Below are 13,945 nucleotides of genomic sequence, written 5' to 3' on the forward strand. Positions count from 1 at the left end.
AGTAACGTACAACAAAAAATACTGGACTATTACAAACTTCCACTATGGTTGTTTTGCCCTAGTATATGTTCCTGTAAAAAGTGCAAATGCAAATACATGTGGTGGGTGATAAAAACACTGGAGTCACATTTAATTTCCATCCCATCTCAAGCTCATTTGCATTAGCATAAACAATGAGGTGTCAGACTGCCATGTGGGCCAGTGTGTGGAGATGAAAGCTACTTGTAATCAGTTAACAATTTCCTGTAACATATCCCCTTTATATGAATGTGTGCCTACGAATAGTGGTGAAGGTATTATTGTAAATCACATAATATTCAAACACAGTAAACCACACAAGAGAAAACAGAAAACCAGGACACCATCCAGAGGCCGACTTGAGTAACTGTCAAATGACTTGCAGTAGTCTTTGCGTAATATAGGTCCAAGAACAAAACTACTTCACAGCTTGGGTGCATATTCAGGACTCAGGGCCCTGTTATCCTTATAAAAAAGCAGCTGTCCCCAAGCAACAGCAAACTAATTTATAAGAAATTAAAATGTCATTGCATGTTTAGCCTGGTATTTCGGTAAAAATAAAGTTTCAAAAGTCAGAGATCCACACCAAACCACCAACCTGCATCATTCAGAGAAGGGACTGGCTGTGCCCCTCCATCAGACATTGACCCATTCAGGCCTTTCTGCTGGTCCTCCCAGGTCACCTCTACAGTGAAATACATGTACACCAAATATTGGGACTGGACAGCAGTGGTATATAACACTTATCTATAATAAAACACAATGCAGCCATCTCCACAGTATTCATCATTTTTGCAACTGGTGCTTAGCTGTTGAGAACTGTTTGAAAAACACACTTCAGCACTAGCAACATGAACAGCTCCTGTTAAACAACTGTAGACTCAGTGCCATCTGCTGGACATGCTGGGTAACTACAATTCAGTTTATAACATCATCAAAATTCAAACTGTCAACATTTGCAGGGTTTTAATAATCATGTAATTGCTTCACATAGTCTGAATATATTTAAGATATCTGGGAATGTATGTAGTATTTGTTTTTTGTTTTTTTGTGGATTTGTCCAGAATTGATTTACAATAAAGTCAATGAGAAATTAATAATCACAAAATAAAGACACATATATGAACAGTACCACTTGCTACTTAAAACCACATATAAGCCAACACTGCAAAACACACATCTGAAACTAGCTCATCTCAATAATGGTCCACACAATGCAAACTCACAGCAAACTTACACCCCACACTGGACTTGCCTTTCCGACCATTTACCGGCGGAGCTTGGGGTTTCTCCTCTGGCTCTGGCACTACAGCTTTTCAAAAAAGAAGACTCCTTTAAATCACACCATTCACAAACGTACACTCATCATTGCACTTCTTCTTGCACAATGATTGATATGTAATTGACATAGCAGTTACAGGTTGTCAAGGTCAAGTTGTAACTAACACAAGTTAGTTAGTACACTGTGCAGTGTACAATCAAAATTATAATGCATGTAAGATTTAGGCCTTGAACTGTGATATGTAGATTAAGTACATATAGACAATGCTTGATAATATTTAAACTTATTTATATCAGTGACATGATAACAAAGCAGATTTAAACCACAAAAACTATTCTAAATGTTCAATATTTTTAAAAAACATGAGCTGCAATGAATATACAGCTATTAATTCAAACATTTACATCTTAAATCTCACCATATAGCCAAAAAATAACCAAAACTTTCTGAGTAGTGCAAAGAAAATGTGCAGATGATAAATACCAACCCCCAAAATATATTGTTCCAACTTATAATAGCTTAATATAGTATTACTGTGACAGACCTAGTGAAATTTTACAATATGTTATACTCCTAACAAAAAGAGCTTCATGTTGTTATCTCTTTTAAACATTAACTAGTGTATTAAAAGTGCATACACATTTTCTAAACTGCATCTCGCATATTTAAAATTCATTATGGGGGTCTTTTAAAGTGATGAAATGGTTGCATTTAGGCACAAAAGAGAGAGAATACAACCACCCTAGAACATAATCAGCATGATATAGAGTGGATCTATAGTCGATAAACAGCTAAGCATACACTGGAGTCTCTCACACATTTGCATTGCATAAGTCCAGTGTTGCGTGGCTCTATGGGAGCTACAGCACAAGGTTAGATCAATACCTCCCCCCACTGCCCACACACTGCCACCAACAAGCTTCTCAGAAAACAGGAAAGGAGAGAGACAGGAAAGTGACCAGATACACAGGCAATGGAATAAGGAGAAAATGCAAAGTGGTAGTCAAGGAAAGGTAACACAACTAGTGAGAAGACATAACCAACTAGTTATTATTCAGAATAGTGTATGACCTAAATGCGGCTTATATATGGCTTCAGTTGTTTTAAGACTTTTTCATAACCAAGACAGTCACAATTACAATACAGAGCAATGTTTAAAGGAGTGCTGAGGAGCAAAAGAGTAAAAGAAAATATATGTTTTAAGTCCCTAAGTCAGTTTTCGGTTTACATTTTGGAAAGACTCTCAGCAGTCCAAATCAGTCAACAATTATAACCAACTATAACCATCTTACAATGACTACACCTTCAAAAATAGGGACAGAGAGGAACACAGCACTACCACAATCAGCAACAGGCTCGAGACAGGCCTTAAGGAACAGACAACCACAGTGGTACAAGATATTTGGACAATATATGATGATGCATGCTGCAGCGGAGGGCAGTAATGGAGGAAGTAAACTGAAGGTAGCCACCCGCCGTTGCAGACAAGGTTTTAAGCTCCAGAGTGAAAAGAGCCACGGGTAGCACTTTCCAGTCTGAGAAGCCAAACCCACACAGTTCTGAAGTACAGACCTTCACAAGGCTCTATCCCTTCGTCTCCATCTTCTGTTAGACAAATGGGAAAGTAACCGAGCAGAGATGTTATGGATGGTTAAGAAAAAATAATTACTAGTGATACAAAAATAATAAAGCGAATCATATACAGTACTGCGCAAAGATCTTGGAGAGTTTGGTTCTGTTTCTTCCTCACAATGAAAAAAATACTAGCTAAAGGCTCAAGATCCTCCAGTTAAGAGGAATATGCTCTTCCCAGTGAGCCACAAACTGTAAAGAATGCACTAAAACTATTATTTGCAGCTAATTTTGTAACTAAATAGATTTAACTAACATTCCTGGTTCTAAACAATCATAAAGGTTAAAATTACTAAATTCATCCTTGGCCATAATTAATCTTCATATTTTCATGCAAAGAATTTTAACTATTTAATATGTTTCAAAGATTTTTTTGCACAGCACTGTATAGCCAGCCCATGAACTGATTTTTACTGAATGATATCAAGCTTCCCTAATCCATTACAAAGCTGTGTAGCTCCAAAAGAGTCCAAGAGAACCACTATTACCGCAATAGTGCAAGTCATAAAATTGATCAGACTTACTTCTGTCTTTGCCCGACGGTGGAAGTTGCGGAAGTTGCCGACCTCTTCTACTGGACATTGGCGTACCCGTAGGACTGGTCTGGACTGAGCCGCTGCGAGGATGAGCCCTAGATAAACATAAAGCATTTGACAGTAGCATTAGCATAATACAATAGAAAGTGAATGGGGCTTTAGGCTAGCTCATTGCCTTAGTGTAAGTAAAGATACTGTACAGTATATTGGGGAGAAACTGAAATGCTACCTGCGTGGTTACATTTGTGAATGTAAAAGTCTGGCACAGCACCTTTACATCCAGGAATGTAAACACAAAAGTTAGTAATATTTGCAGGGAACTACAACAAAAAAAAACAAAACAAAAAAAAAACACATATACAGCATGATTGTTGGCACATGGCATGGGGGGTACATCGATTACAGGGATCTGAGCTGCAGTCATAAATGTGAATCGCATGTACTGTTGACTCATCAAAAGCTGCAAAGAGAAAAACTTTGATGCAGAACCAGCAGACCAGTGTGACCATGCGATCAGGCTGTCCCCAAAAGGCTTGAACACAAAACACAAAAGAACAGGATGCCATTACAAAATCTACAGCTTCAGTCCATGTTAGTAATGAAACCAAAACAAAATGTATTCCATCACTGCTATACGCACACGTGTATCAGCAGTGTGGTCTAAATCAAAACAACTTAGCACTACCTCTACAGTGTGACATTGTTAAGCCCGGATCATGTGCAAAGAAAACACAGCACGGGAGCTTTTGGGGACGAACATAAAGTGGGTGGAGGAGGGTAGTTGTGAGGGGGAGGTGGTGGATGTTGGGAAGAGGGTGGCGGTGAAGTGGTTTTCTGTTAACTCTCTGAGTTAGTTAGGTGAGTGGGGGCTCTTGGACAGGGGCTTTAGCTTATTAGCTGGATTTTAGCTATGCACATTGCATAAAGGTGCAGCTACAATGAACAGATAAACTTCCAAAACTATTTTGCAAAGAACAAGTAAAAAAACTTTACTAGCTACTAGCTATTGAACGCCAAATGTAATTGGGATATAACTCACCAGCAATGAACTGACAAGCAAAAAAGACTATTTTACTGGTAGTAATTACGCATTACTGGTGTCTGTCAATAAAAAAAAAAGCACACCTTAGTGCAATGATTGCATAGCTAAAATATATGACTGCAATAACAGTGAGTCGTTAGCTTCTCCAGTCGGGTCACACCTCGTCAAGGCAGGTGAGGGAGGAGCAGACCTCCCAGATGGCAGAGACGGCATGGACCTCATGAGCGAAGAGTCGTGGGGGCGTTCAGTGGAGCGTGAGCGGGGCGAGGGCCGCTCTATAGTGGGCCGCTGGTCTGCAGAGCGGGACCTGATGTGATACTCGTGCCTATCCATGGCTCCATGGTTCCTAAAGAGTTTATTGAGAGATAGGCAGGCACTCAGTGGGGCCCTCAAGCTGGGACAGATACTGGCAGGAACGCACCATCAAACAAGGTGCCATCAAACAAGGAATCAGACGTGGCTTTGTATGAACTATGTATTAAGCACAGATGTACTGCAATAGGTGAATGTGTACAACTGCCCCATAGAGTTTTTAGTCTAGGTCCAGTATGTGCAATGGAGTACACCGTAAACTGTCCTAAATACTTCATAATCACAGGCACAGATATCACCTAGCTAGAAAATGCAACTGCAAAAATAGGTATGAAGGTGGTTCTGGCTCTACTGTAAAAGTTGCCTTAGACTGTTCAAACTGAAACTGTGGAGAGGCACTGTATGCTGAGGTGCAAAAGGTGAGTGAGGTGTTAAACACACACACACATTTAGGTAAAAGGGAAACAGTGAAAGGTGTCTTTAAAAATAAGTTGTGAATTAAATTCTGTATTTGGCACAGCTGTGACAGTGAAAATCCTCTAAGCTGCAAGAACAAAGCAGGTTAAACATTCTACACAACAGGGTAATTGACATTGCTATTACACATATTTCACATCATAGAGGGTCAAACATATTTAAACTACACCAAATGTACTGTGTGCACAGCATGAAAATTTGTCCAGCAGAAACACAACATTTCCTTTTACATTTCATATAGTTTACAACCATCACCCAACGTGAACTGAGATGGTGTTTGGGCTATTTCAGTGACACTCTGAGGTGGCACTGTCCAGGGAGATAGATGGCCAGTAAATTTACAAAGACAAGACTGATTAACAAACTGGTACCGGGGTCATGTATATGGGGACATAAAGAAGGATGTCAACAAACAATCAGACTGTGGCCCTTACCACAACGAGCAGCCAACATCTGAAAACAAGTACAAGTGTAGCTCTGGGCCTCTGCACAGAGGCAGTTGTGTCAGGACTCAAGTCTCCTACACAACTTGAGAGCCGTGATGACCCCTCTAAGGACCGATATCAAACAGGATATCACTTCTGTCATCACCAGTAAGCACGGAGAAATCAAAGATGGACGACAGACAATTTGCGGGGACCACAGGATGGCAGATGCACAGATGCCTTAGCAGTGCATGTCAATACCTCTCAAAGTCATAGTCGGAGGAGTAGGCACCCTCAGAGTAGGCTCGGGACATCCTAGTGGAACGCAGTAACCTGACTGCCTCCTCTCTGCAGATAGGGTACACGCGATGGTTGCGGCTGGCAAAAAAAATCACAACTTATTTGGGGAGTTGATGAAGGCGGGGGATCTCAAATTTATTAATGTTACTGATCTACACAACAACTGCAATCTCTGCTGGACAAAACTTCATAGCCACATCTAAACTGTTTTAAATAGGTATGCAGATTTTAGTAGCCCATATATTCTGACATTACAGTTTTACAGTAGGAAAATAAAAAGGATCATGTATGGGTGTGAGGGGTGAAGGGAGTGAAGGCTGCATGCATGAGGAGGTGAAGTTCTACCTGGGGTCCTGCTGAGGATCACCAAGATGCTGAGTATGTCTGGTTCGAGGTAGGGAGAGAAAATGGCTGCGAACACATGGAGGAAGGAGAACATATGGATTTGAGATGGAGCTGAGGGTCAGACAGAGGAGGAGGAGAAAGAAGAAATGGCTGACCAATGAATCAGGGTTAGTGTACAGAGAGCAGGAGAGGACTTGTAGGAAAGTTTGACATGGGCATTTTGAAAAGGCAGATGACATGGCAGAGAGTCATGGTAATGGAAACCTTTACTCCAAGAAAATTCATGAAATACAGATCATTTTGTTTCCTATTGTAAATAGAAATATGTATATGTAGATTCCTGGTCTGTGAGGTTTTTTTTTAGCTTAAAATAAATGCCAGTTACACAGAAATCATGTGATAGCCTTCAACTTAACACTTGCACTTAAGAGCCATCGTGTTTTGCTTTCCTTAAGTAAGCATTAAGGAAAAGCATTTACATATTTGTAGACATGTTGAATTATATGGTTACAAGAAGATGCTAAAACTAAAATTTAATCAAATAGTCTAAAGCACAGTTGCATGTCATGTTCACCTAGTAAACACTCAAGTGTTGTCTTGAGTATACAATACTCAAGATATACACTGTCTGGGACATTTCACTGTGTGTGTTACAAGGCAAGTCTGAGAAACACAAAATATAAAAAATACAATAAAAAGTGAATCCAGCTGAAAGTAGTTAGAATCTGGCACTATTTGAGTTTTGTGTTATGGGTAAGAATGCTGCATCTTATCTCGTAACATTATATAAAGCATGCTAACTACTATACCTTCATTTGTTGGTGGCTACACACTAGTCAGTGGATATTGTTTGCGTGCTAGTTACCTCGATGGTGGAGGGACACTAGGAGAGCGAGAGCGCGCCCTGTTGATGTCTGCCGACCGTGAGCAGTGGTTAGATGACATCACCTGCTCAGGGACAGACAATGTGGAGCTTTGGAAATCTCTGCCATTTGGACGGTAGTCTATGAGGACAATGGAATAGAGTGTTATACTTTTCACTTAAAATGTTCATTTTGTTACATCTATTAAACCTATAATTAATAAATTTGCATTTGAGATGTCTTGATTTGAATAAACACAGATAAAAACAATCTTCATGTATTAAGAATAAACCTGAATGCATACAACACTTCTAGTAGTGTGATATAATGAGTCTATATATCTGGTACAGACTGAGTGAATGTACCCAGAGACAACCATTGGGGGTTTCCCTTTACTGTCGGTGAAGAGCAGGGACTGGCATGGTGAGACAGTGAGAAGGTGACCAGAATATTAAACAGGCTAAAGGAGGATTTCCCCGTGCTATAGTAACATCAGCAACTCTGCACTCTCGTATCCCTTTCCAGCCAATATAGTATTAGACATATAATTATACATATACTCATATCAACAAGCCTGAATGTTTAAAGAACACATATTATGCTATTTTCTGATCTGTTATAATGTTTTTTTCCTCATCACAAACATACCTGGGGCTGTGTTTTGTTTTAATCACACATGTTAAACACACAAATCCTGCATATTTAGGCTCAAGCAGAAAACACTTAGTTCCACCTTGTGATGTCATGTGGTAATACAAGAAGTGTTTTTTTTTTTTAATTCATACACCTTTACTAGAATCATTTGGATAATTTCAGCCCTGGAATTGACAGTCTCTACTGAACTAAAGGTAAAAGGTAGCTGTTAACTTGATAACTACTGCTTCATGACATCACAAGGTGGAACAGAGCATTTTGAGCTCTGGAAATGTAGATAGACTAATAATGCAGGATTACTCAAACGTGTGAATAAAACAAAACACAAGGTAACTTTATAACTATAATATGACTTAAAGCTCACAAGACTCAATTTTGTGTTATATAGGACCTTTATACATGACTGAATAATCATGTGTACCACTATATGGTTAACGTATTTAAAATAAACTCATTTTGGATGAATTCTTGTGTTTATTTTCCTCTGGTAACAGTGTGTCCTTATATGAGAGCAGTGTGGGTGTGCTGTCTGAACCTTGGTGAGTATAAAGGTAGACAGAAGCTAAAACAGCTTCTCCTGAAATGGTTGCAGCATTTCCCTATGTAAAGGTTATAGGCATGTTTAACCTTTTATGATTAATATGCAGATATGAAAGAGGCTGTCACTGTGTTAGACATTTACAATTATGTAAAAGAGCAAAGTGCAAACCTGTTATGACGCCAACCCCATCCTCACAATCATAGTCTGAGATCTCACTGTCACTTATCCTTTGGGATCCTGAGACACGAACAAAGAAAGACGCCAGCAGCAAAGAGAGGGAGAAGAAACAGACAGAACATCAAATTAGTCCCAGTTTCCCTGGCATGTTTCCGTGCCTCCCTTATGAAGATGTCTACAAACTACTAAGAAATAAGTTTGGGATTTTTGTGTAGTTTGTGTCATTAAATTAATCAGTAAATACATATACAAATCATAATGAAATGTAACAATTAAAAAGATTTACTTATTATTAAAATCAATTTGACTTTCATCATTCAAAATCCTCTTTTGCCTATATTATGCTATTTTCTTCTGTTACAATGTTGTTGTGTTTTGTTTCATTTGCACATGTTTAACACACAAACCCTGCATATTCAGGTTGAGTTCTCTCTAACAGAAAATCTGATCCATCTTGTGATGTCATGTGGTAATACAGGAAGTGCTCCACTGTGTTTTTAAACTCATTTAAGCCTTGGAATTGCCAAACTCTACTAAACCAAAAGTAGCTGTTAACTTGAAAACTACTCCTTCATGGCATTTTGAGCTTTGGAGATGTACATAGACAAATAATGCAGGTTACTCAAACATGTGTGAATGAAACAAAACACAACTCAAGAGTATGTTTTTGAGGAGGTAGCAGCATTCATGGCTTAAAGCCCACAAGAGTAAATTTTGTGTAAAATAGGACCTTTAACCTCAATTATGGCTGCTTCCTTATTTAGTGCCATCTACCTGAGACTTGATCAGCTCTTTCACCACCCCTATATTCATTCTTTACAACCAAATCTAAATTAAGGCAATTTTACTATGCCACAAAACTACAAATAAAGTAGGATATGATTTATACAGGGAAAATGTTGTGGTTCACAGTAAATAGCACAAAAGGAAAGACAAATAGTTTAGTTTATAGATATCTGACATTTGGGGTGAGGTTCAAACTTTGCAGGACACTCTATAATGGGGTCCAGGATGATCACATAGTCAAAAGGCTGAGGCACAAATAGGTAAAACACTGTCTCAAACCAACATCCCTGAAGGCTGCATGTCTCTGTAGTCAATGGACTCAAATAATAAAATAAATAAATAAATAGAATTCAACAGAAACATGCATCTTTCAGGGAAGGGCCTCGGGAACAGGAGCACAGAGGTGTGTCTTTGAAGAGGAAAGGAGAACACGCAGTTATTCCATAGAGCTCCTTTACCTGAGTTAAGTGAACCAGAGCCTTTGCCTGTGAAAGCACAAGCAGTATGTTGATGTGGCACCAGTAGCAAATACAGTATGCATGAGCTAAGCTAAATGTGGCTAGTGTTAAAGCAATCACATAGCCATTAGCTCAAGTAGCCTATACGTCAAGCTTCATTTGTCAGTAATTACGGGTTTCTCGTGGTTGGACACTATTCCTGCAACTATGGGCATTTGAAGGGATACACTCCAGACTTTGGACAATGAAGGCTAATAAGATATATAAAGGACAATTTACACTTCAATCAAATTGACCAAATGGATACAGGAGGAGTAGTTAAAGATGCACTGAGCAGCTTTTCTAGTGGCAGGTCCGCCACCTGTTTATTACCATGATTCATTTCTCATTGCTCTACCTGAATGTTGTACAGTCTGGCATTATACTTTCCTATATCCATGGAGGCAAGCTGGCCACCCTCAAGTAAGAATGTATGTTTTATGTGTTTTTGAGCAATAAAAACCCATGTAACTGAATATATATTTGATTAATGCCATACTATGATAAAATGCGGTATAAGTAACCTTAACCAGAAACGTTGTGCAGTGCACCTTTAAGATATACAAGATCTATTTCTGTAGGATATTTTCAGAAAAATGGAAAATGCACTGAGAAGTGATATAGTTTTTTTTTAAAAGCTCATTCTGCATTCTTAGTTTAACTGATTAAATCCTTCCTTTTTGTTATGTCAAATGTAGCTGAAACATGTTAAGGAGATAAACAGCTCTCCTGTCTGAAGTAAAGAAACTACATCTGCTACAACTGTTACGATTATCTATAAACAGACATCTCAACATAATATGAAAAGTACTTTCATGCATTACCATATTTCACATAACCAGTACAGTATAGTAATGACACAAGGACAGGTTTTAGAGTTTGTGGTTGGTGATGGAATGCACATACTTTGTAACCGGCGCGTAGGGCTCTCTCCGTGGAGCTGCCTGCGCTGCGTGTTGGGGGAGGAGCGTGGGAGTGGAATGGAGGACACGTCGTGGGTCTGCAGTTTGTACCAATGTGGCTCATCATCTAAAAGAGCCGTCTCCAGCTCTATGAGAATCTGCAAAAACAGCAAAGACAGCAATGATATCTGCAATGTGACAAATGAGCGGGTTATGTGCATGCCCCAATACACACAATTAAGAAAAGCTTATATATTAATAATAATGCACTTTTATAGTACTTTTACAGACACTGAAAGTCGCTTTACAATTGTATCCATTATTCATTCACTCCCCATTGTAGGTGGTGGTCTATTGTATAACCTGTGAGAATATGTAGATGAAAAATTTAACACATTTATTAATATATCTTGGTGAGTGAGACCTAACACCACAACCATGAGCCTTAAGTGAGTTAAATCAACCCCTTCTCACATCTGGAATAAAAGGGTGTTTTAATGGTGTACAACTTCATGGCATGCCTATTTTTTATGTGAGCTCTTGGAAAATGTTGAGTATTTCAAAACTAAAGTATATGAGTAAAATGAAGGTCACATTTGGGACCTAGAAGATTGTTGGCTGAAATCCTTGTGTATCTTAGGCAAGATACCTTAGTATGAATGAGTGTGTGCAGCAGTTTTTAAAAAGCTTATCACCATGAACTGTGAGGAGTAACTGACAATGAAAAGCAACTTTTCATGTATACAGACAATATAATATTATAAAATAAAAATGAATACATGTAAATGTACAAATAATAAAATTCTTCTTTTTTTGTTCCACTGCTACACAAATGTGCAGAATTTATTGGGATGTATAAAGCTTGCCTTACCTCTCCTAGAAATTCACTCTCCTCCTCCCTCACCCTGGCTTGGTCCCACAACGTAATTTCCAACATGCGTTCCCGAAATTCCCGTCGATGGACCGGAGAATACATGAAGGTTTGGTTCCATTTGGGCTCTAAGGATTTCTTTACTGTTTTTGTCCTCCTCTTGCTTTTGTCACTGGAGGAACAATAATTCAAACTGTTTTTATTTACAATCATGACAGAGAAGAGCCACGAATACACCACAAAACAGAACAGCACAGCACTGTGGCATGCAAGGGAAAGAAGGTGAGACAATTAAACAATTAAATTTTTTCATTTATAACGAGTCTATATATTTTGCCTGAAATATTCTACTTGCCAAAAGGTTCCCTTGTAAATATAATCTTTGCAAAAAAAGTCATAAAAGCTTAAGGTGGAAAGTATAGCAAGGGCTAGAAAAGTATATGTTGTATTGTTACTCAAGTATAAGTAGAGATTACACTTAATACTGTTACCATAATATTGCTTGAAAAACTGTAAATGTAAGTACTTCTGACACATTTATGAGAAAACAAAATACCTAATATCTAATACTACTTTTCCTATAACTACCACAAGTATTACTGCCACAATTACAACTATTATTTCCACTACTGCTATTGACTGCAGCAGCTCTTGTAGAGGTCTTGTAGAAGTATCTTAGTTGCTCTTATTATACCACAATAACACACATTTATTTTAAACTATAGTGTAGGAGGGAGACAGTGTCTCTATTCCTATGACATCCAGTAACAACTCCTGTTCTTACCTTCTGTCGGGTAGGAAATAGATTTTGACGTAGGGGTTTCTGGGCCGGCCATCTTCCCTGGGGGGTAGGTCTTTGGCGCCCAGGATGGTGACGATGAGCTGATGGCCCACTTTGTCATACCACAATTTGACCTGTAGGGGCAGAGCAGAGGCCGCCTGCTAATAAATTGTTGGTTGTGAAAGTAGTCAATAATAATTACAAACAGACCTTTAAAGTTTTTGTAATGTTCTTAACTTTTAGTCTTTTCCTCAAGAATGTATAATATAATCATCTCATATTTTTCACAGGATGTGGAAAGTCAGTCAATTAAAAAGTGAAATACAGAATAAATATTTCTGTGAATAATTAGGAAAAGGGAATCTCAGTCAAAAATGTATCGCTGCCAACTAGGTATAAATAAATTTCAGCTATATTAAGTTCCACAGTAAAAGAGTACAGTAGAAATCTGACAATTCTGCTTTTTATAACATCGTATAGTCTTGGGAAATAAAATCAAGATAGATAAATTCAAGAAGGTAATACAGCTGAAATATAGTTTATTTTTACTCAGGTGACAGCAGTTAGCTTCCGCAGTTGTAAATAACAGGTACTTTCAGCTAATTTGACAGAACTAATACAGATGATGTGTCTCAAATAGCTCACAGTTATGGTAGTTAATGAGCCTGTTATGCATCAATCAGCCATGCTGCCAAACCACGCAAGAGAAGTATGGACTCTGAGGAAGACACTTAGAAGAAATCTGTTTAAACAGAATGTGTAAAAGGGTAAAACTTCTAAGTTACCATCCATACTTCTTTAAAACAAAAATGAAATGAAACGTCTGGACTAAAACTACAGCTGCACATGCAGGAGAGCATTCAAGACAATCCAAAGTATTGATTTAGGCCAGAAGGCAGAGAAGGCTCAGCAGGAAACAAATTGTACCGGTTTATGGCTCTGGGTTTATCCCACATTTACACCACACACAGTTAGAGAGGGATAATGTAGAATATGTGAGGCTATCCACACAAACTACTGCTACAAAATTGGTTAATGCCAATTGATACCAAAAAGCAATCAACACCATTTTGTTTGACTTTCACATTTGTATAGAGTAGACACCGTTGACAATGATATTTGAAAATATAATTACTGTTTTACTATATATCTGTTTTTCAAACATTCATAAGTAGGCCAATTCAACTTGAATCTATAATTATAGTTAAATTGGACAATGCTTACTAGGTATTCTAATCATGATGCAGCTACCTAGTCTGGGTTATTATGTTTTTATATTTGGGCCTCTGTCCAAACTATGTTTCAGAATAAGACATATGTTATTCATGAGTTGAAGTTATAATGAGGAGACTATACAAAGCACTAGCAAAGTCCAACAGGAGAAAAGGTATAACAATAATATAAAAACTATACTTGGCAGGTACAATTTGCTTATTGTCAGTTGATACTGTATTTGCATTTATAACTACAACTATTATTAGCATTTATACTAATATGAAAGTAT

The 13,945-nt window shown here is 38.2% G+C and overlaps 1 protein-coding gene across 3 annotated transcripts in view; it reads right to left on the reverse strand.

Annotated features, from left to right (window-relative positions):
• rims2a (regulating synaptic membrane exocytosis 2a) overlaps positions 1-13,945 on the reverse strand; it is a 97,589-nt gene that overhangs the window by 25,743 nt on the left and 57,901 nt on the right. Inside the window, exons 13-21 of one of the 3 annotated variants that reach the window (XM_055163239.1) lie at positions 12,445-12,575; positions 11,661-11,853; positions 10,794-10,947; positions 9,849-9,875; positions 8,596-8,664; positions 7,235-7,373; positions 5,986-6,102; positions 4,671-4,856; positions 3,457-3,563 (exon numbers count right to left, since the gene is read on the reverse strand). In XM_055163239.1, coding sequence (XP_055019214.1) covers positions 3,457-3,563; positions 4,671-4,856; positions 5,986-6,102; positions 7,235-7,373; positions 8,596-8,664; positions 9,849-9,875; positions 10,794-10,947; positions 11,661-11,853; positions 12,445-12,575 — 1,123 coding nt within the window. Of the gene's footprint in view, positions 1-2,872; positions 2,906-3,456; positions 3,564-4,670; positions 4,857-5,985; positions 6,103-7,234; positions 7,374-8,595; positions 8,665-9,848; positions 9,876-10,793; positions 10,948-11,660; positions 11,854-12,444; positions 12,576-13,945 lie in introns of all 3 variants that reach the window. The other 2 variants (XM_055163238.1, XM_055163237.1) reach the window with 2 other exon arrangements.

This window comes from Boleophthalmus pectinirostris, unplaced genomic scaffold (genome assembly GCF_026225935.1).
Source record: "Boleophthalmus pectinirostris isolate CB_2022bp ecotype Guang Dong unplaced genomic scaffold, ASM2622593v1 HiC_scaffold_6, whole genome shotgun sequence".
Taxonomy (NCBI): domain Eukaryota; kingdom Metazoa; phylum Chordata; class Actinopteri; order Gobiiformes; family Gobiidae; genus Boleophthalmus; species Boleophthalmus pectinirostris.